General features: G+C 42.5%; 1 protein-coding gene across 1 annotated transcript in view; it reads left to right on the top strand.

Moving 5' to 3' along the window:
* Ddx58 (DExD/H-box helicase 58) overlaps positions 1–6,431 on the top strand; it is a 42,860-nt gene that overhangs the window by 13,934 nt on the left and 22,495 nt on the right. Inside the window, exons 3-5 of the mRNA XM_021222132.2 lie at positions 2,732–2,913; positions 3,818–3,965; positions 4,900–5,022. Of these exons, the coding sequence (XP_021077791.1) occupies positions 2,732–2,913; positions 3,818–3,965; positions 4,900–5,022 (453 nt within the window). The remainder of the gene's footprint in view (positions 1–2,731; positions 2,914–3,817; positions 3,966–4,899; positions 5,023–6,431) is intronic.

The raw sequence follows: 6,431 nt of genomic DNA, 5'->3' as shown, positions 1-6,431 counted from the left end.
TCAGCAGTTAAGAGCACTGGCTGCTCCTCCAGAGGACAGACAGTGGACCACAGACATCTATAACTCCAGTTCCAAGGATGCCCTTTCAAGCCTCTATGACATTGTAAGCACATGGTGTACATACATATATACAGGCAAACACCCATACACATGAACAAAGATAAAAATAAAAGATGCCGGGCTGGAAGAGATGGCTCAGTGCTTAAGCGCACTGACTGTTCTTCCAAAGGTCCTGAGTTCAAATCCCTGCAATCATATAGTGGCTCACAACCATCTGTAATGGGATCTGATGCCCTCTTCTGGTGTGTCTGAAGATAGTAACAGTGTATTTACATATAATAAATAAATAAATCTTTGGGTGGGAGCGAGCGAGGCTGGAGAGAGAAGAAAAAGTGTCTGAAGACAACTACAGTGTACTTACATATAATAGATAAATAAATCTTTAAAAAAAATAAATAAATGAAAGATGCCAATATTACCCAGAGTAGGCACAGTAATACCTTTCATAATGCCAAATGGTGGTGGGAGGATTGTTTGTTTATTAAACAGGAATAGAAAATTTTACTCTAAGATTTGTATGAAATCTCAAATGGTCAAAATATTGGAAAGAGAAACACTTGGAAACCTTGGGGGACTTATACTTCCTGGTGTCAAAACATATCACAAAGCTACAGTAATCAAAACAGTACAGAACCTCCATAAAGCCAGATAATTAGATCATTAGCCCAGAAGTAAACTCTGAAGGATATGGCCAAAGGTTCTTCAACAAGGGTACCATGACCATCCAAAAGGGGGAAAAAACCCTTTAATCTCTTTAATATGAAAATACATTGGAGTAAGTGGATATACATATGGGAATGTGAGGTATCAGGCATAATCGTGTGCTATGATGTGAATTTGAACTGTCCCCATCACCTTCATGTTTTGAGTGCTTGGTCCCCAGCTTGTGGGATTTTAGGAGGTAGAGCCTCGCTAGCCAAAGTAATACGTGTGTACGTTCATGTATGTGTGCACACAGGTATGAGGGTACTTACTGTGTGTAGCCCAGAGGCTGACATTAAGTGTCTTCCTTAGGAACTCTCCACCGTATGTTTTTGGGAATGGATCTCTCATTGGACCCATAGTTTGCCCTCTTTGGCTAGACTGGCTGGGATTATAGGGTCGTGCGGCTACGCTCGGCTCTTTACATGAGAGCTGGGGACAGGAACTCAGGTCCTCAGGCTTGGGTGGTGAGCACTTTACCTACGAAGCCACCTTCCTGGTCCTGGAACTACTTTGACTGTTTTGGGTTTTTGGGGTCTATAGGGAGGAAAAAAAAAGAGAGAGAGAGAGAGAAAAAAAACATTGTCTTCCCAGGATCTTGAATGAAGTAAATGAGGGTCTGAGAGGCAGGCACGCCTGGTGATTCTGTCCAAGAACCCCAGAGTAAGGCATTCTTGGATTCTTTTAGTCAGAAGTCATTTTCCTTCTCGATTTGCCCATTGACTTAATCTTTTCTTGGAATGGTGCGGAAGGAAACACTTTTCAAGGGCACGAGGTAAGATTTGTATCTCCTCTGGTCTTCTTTACTGTTTCCTCCTGAGAAGATAAATATGATGAATTTGACTAATTTAAAAGTAAGTTGAGGGCTGGTGAGATGGCTCAGTGGGTAAGAGCACCCGAAGGTCCCGAAGTTCAAGTCCCAGCAACCACATGGTGGCTTACAACCATCTGTAACAAGATCTGACGCCCTCTTCTGGAGTGTCTGAAGACAACTACAGTGTACTTACATATAATAAATAAATAAATCTTTAAAAAAAAAAATCCTAAAAGTAAGTTGAGAAGCCAAGGAGATGGCTCTGTGATTAAGAGCACTTGCTGATCTTGCAGAGGACCCAGGTTTGGTTCCTAGACTTAGGATGGTTGTGTAGCTCACAACCATCTGTAACTTCAGTTCCAGGAATCTGACACACTCTCCTGCTCTCCTTAGATACCAGACACACCCATGATACACAGACACATGCAAAGTAAAATAAAAATAAATATTAAAAAAAAATAAATTGTGGGTTGTTGTTAAAGTGCATGGAGGGGCATTTTGAAGATTTTATTCTAAGGTCAAGTACAAGGCCTCATATCTGTCCTTAGGACTTGACCCTGAAAGATAATGAATTTTAGGAGACCTAAACTGTTGGGTACCATAAATGAGTATTACTCCTGTTTTGGAAAATCACGACTGACTTTAACTACTGTGAGTAAATGCCCGAGGAAATAAAAAGCAGAAAAACGAGAGCCAAGAGGATCTGTAGCTTCCGAACCCACGCGTGGTGAGGCAGGGCATCATGGCGGGAGCATGTGTGAAAGAAAGCGGCACTTTCTGGTGGACAGGTGGCGAAGGGTGCCGGGCAAGGATCCTGGACAAGATGCATTCTTCAAAGTGCATCTCCAGTGACTCACTTCTCCCCGAGAGGCTACAGTTCTCAGTCATTCCTTCTGTATGAACTCAACGTGCTGCTGGTGGTGACACCAGGACCCGCAGGGTGTGGTCACCCAAAGATCACCACCAGCTGGTGACCAAACCTGCAACCTGTCAGCCTCACGGTCTGGCTCCCCAGACTGTCCAGTGACAGAGGCCATTTGCAGATGGTTTTCAGTTCCCTTGCCACTTATTTGAACAGAATTCCTATGATTTTGATTTCAAAGCATTTTTTATGTTGGATTCGCTTAAGAAACCCCCATTTCTCTTTCTTTTCAGGTTACTGTGGACTTTGTGAAGCCATCAAAAGTTGGGACTTTCAAAAAATTGAACAGTTAGAGGAACACAGGTCACTTTTAAGACGTTTAGAACCAGAATTTAAGGCCACAGTTGATCCAAAAGATATCCTTCCTGAAATATCCGAATGTTTGATTAATCAGGAATATGAAGAAATCATGCAGGTAAACCAATGCCAGGTACTAAACTTGAAGAAAAATGCAGAGACATTGGAAATGCCCGTTTTCTGTCTTTTTAGGCCCAAGGATAATTGAAACCCATAAAAGCTCTCATCTAGATGATATAATGACTAGAATAGAATTTTTAAAGTGAATGGGGTAATTTTTGTGCTAGACTATTAGAAAATTAACCTATTTTCAGTTAAAGTTGCCCCCTTTTTCTTTAAATAGTGTTTTATGCACAATGTAAATCACATTAAACAGTGCAACAGATAAAAGGAAAAATATGCAAGGCTCTTGGGCGTAGATACATTTATTACAGTCTCTCAGTCACTTAACTAGTGATGTGGTTCATTTAGCTTCTCTAAGCATGTGTGGCTTTTTTTTTTTTATGTCTAAAATAAGAAAATGTACCTTATTAGCATGCTCTTAGGGTTAAATGAGATGTCATGCACAAAATGTATATGTCAGCTTGATGCATAGCAGTATATGCACAATGCATTTCAGTTATCATTAGAAAGATAGTTATCATTAGATAGTCATAGAACACATGCTTTGAAAAAAGACCTGCTGCTGTGTTGTTAGGCATTTCCAAATGGCTCTGTATGCTGACACATCCTTAGGGTGAATGGTTATCATCTGGGTTAACATTTTACCCCGGGATTGCTGATGGTCATAGATATAAGGATTCAGAAAATGAGAACATTTGCCTTGGCATATTGATAACACGTTATAAAGGACAAAGGTGAAGGAGAGACTATCTTAAAAGCTAGTGCTGGACAGGGCAAAAAGATGAAGCTAACTAAGCCCTACTCAACTATACCTCACGGTGATTTCAATCAGATAAGCCAAAGCTTGCGAGAGGAAAGGCTGAGCTGACTGATCCCTGTGCTGCGTTTGTCTCCCCCAGATCCGCCACAATAAAGGGAGAATGGCAAGTGCGGAGAAGATGGCCCAATGTCTTATCAGATCCGATAAGGAGAACTGGCCGAAGGTCTTGCAACTTGCTTTGGAGAAAGACGACAGCAAGTTTAGTGAACTGTGGAATGTTGATAAAGGTGGGCTGCTCCAAGAAAGAGTCCTGGACCCTGCTGCGCTCCTCCAAGTTCTTCCCGATTTTACTTTCCGCGGTTCTCTTCAGATACCACAGGCTGTATCCCAGGGACACAAGCAGTGGGAAGCTGAATTCTGGGAGGAAGGGAGCTACATGCCATGGAATTAACCCGCCCCAGGTCAAAGAATCTGGGGAAGGTTTCCAGCCCAAATTTAAGTTATCAGAGAAATAGCTTGAGAATTCTAGACCTAAAAGTTCAAACTGCAAGACTTACCTCCCTCTCAGAGCAGAGGCCGAGTGCTGGGGGTGATAGCTACGGACGGGTTCTCTTGCCCAGAAGCCATCTGGACTTGAACAGAGCAAGAGTAAACGAAGGTTTACTGTGTTTAAGCCAACCTCATTTGGCTTCCAGAAACTCGTTTCTTGCTTTAAACCAGACCTTGATAAATACCCGAGTTTCTAGTTTCGGTTCTCGCCTAGACTTCGTTAGAACATAAATTATTCCAAAAACTCTCTACATCATTGGTCAGAGAAGGAATCGTGAGTGTCTCTTTAGTGTGCTCAGGAATGACACTCCTGCATTATTGACCTGAGCTCTGGAGTGGGGAGGGGCTCCTGATGCAAACTGCTGAGGGTGGTGTGTTCCACACTTGGAGTCGTGTAGTTCCAGGTGTACTCATTACATATATAAAATAAATAAATGAGTAAAATATGTGGGTAGTGGTGGCACAGGCCTTTAATCCCAGCACTTGGGAGGCAGAGGCAGGCGGATTTCTGAGTTCGAGGCCAGCCTGGTCTACAGAGTGAGTTCCAGGACAGCCAGGGCTACACAGAGAAACCCTGTCTCGAAAAGCCAAAAAAAAAAAAAAAAAGATTCTAAGCTGTTATAAGCTGTTATTTATGTTTATGTTTGTTTGCTTGCCTGTTTAAACACAAAGGTTTCAAAAGGGCTGAAAGCAAGGCTGTTGAGGATGATGGAGCAGAGGCGTCCAGCATACAGATTTTCATTCAGGAAGAGCCAGAGTGTCAGAATCTCAGTCAGAATCCCGGGCCTCCTTCAGGTACCAAGCATCATTTGCTCTCATCCATGATGGGGTTCCCCCAGCACTTCGATGCCCTTTGAAAAATCTTTTTTAAGGATGATTAGAAAGAGAATTTGTGGGGCAATAGAGACTTCATAATTAGAATCCCTGCTCCTGTCTTCCATGGCCTCTGCTACTTTTACACCCTTCACCCCTCCACCGACCCCCGTGATGTATGTCTTCATCTGTACCGTGTTCCCAGAACTTCAGTGTCTGTGACATCTTAAAGCAACCTTGCTCTCTAAAGAATACTTCTATTTATGAGCCACTTGTTCAGTCTCCTCCCAGGATCCCAGGGCTGCCATATAAGTGGACAAGGTGGCTGTGTGCCCACTGTTTGCAGCCGCTGTGTGGGGCTCACAAAAGCTTCTCATACACATGTGCTGTTTAGTTACTTGTGGTTAGACGAAGGCCCTAATGCTTCTTGAAATACATCTTCATCACAAAGAGACCAGAAAGTTGTAAGACATGCCATAACAAAATATTATATATATATATATATATATATATATATATATATATATATATACACACACACATATACATATCAGGGAGGAGACAAGATTAATAATGAATAGTGTTAAAAGATGGGATTTTTTTTTCTAGAACAATATATTAAAAATAGACACCTTACGAATGATGTCAGCAACCGAATGACACAGGTTTCTGTCATCCTAGAGATACACAGTAGGGATTGATTTAAATGTTTCAGACACACAGTGATCCATACATGTCTTTTAAACAAAGGCAATTTCCTTCACCTAGGACGTCTTTCTTTACCGTGGGAAGGTTAGACACACTAGGTAATTTCAGCCTTTTCTGTCCCTTGACATTGTGTGTGCTGCCTCGCTGCTGAGGTGAAGCCTCAGATCACTAACCCTGGTGGTGCTGAGTCCCCCTGGGGGTCCTGAGAAGCACATGGCATGGCTCCTACTCACTCAGCAATGGCTTTGAGAATCTTGGGCTGACAGCTGGTTTTCCTCGGCTGGCTGTTTTTGATGATCTGTTCTTACTTTGTTCCAAGTGCTTTGTTTTGAATTAGGCCATTCTTGCTGTCCTTCTTCTTGATAAAGCTTCCATGACTAAAAAAATTCATGGGGCTGGAGAGATGGTTCAGCATTTAAGAGCACCGACTGCTCTTCCAGAGGTCCTGAGTTCAATTCCCAGCAACCACACGGTGGCTCAGGAACATCTGTAATGGTCTCTGGTGCACTCTTCTGGTGTGTCAGAGGACAGCGACAATGTGTGTATTCATATACATTAAATAATAAATAAATCTTAAAAAAGAAAAGAAGGAAGGAAGGGATGAACAGAGAGAGAGGGAGAGGGAGAGGGAGAGGGAGAGAGAGAGAGGGAGAGAGAGAGAGACCACTGAGTGGCAGTTGCAC

This window comes from Mus pahari, chromosome 22 (genome assembly GCF_900095145.1).
Source record: "Mus pahari chromosome 22, PAHARI_EIJ_v1.1, whole genome shotgun sequence".
Classification (NCBI taxonomy): Eukaryota; Metazoa; Chordata; class Mammalia; order Rodentia; family Muridae; genus Mus; species Mus pahari.
This window is presented reverse-complemented; position numbering and strand designations above follow the sequence as displayed.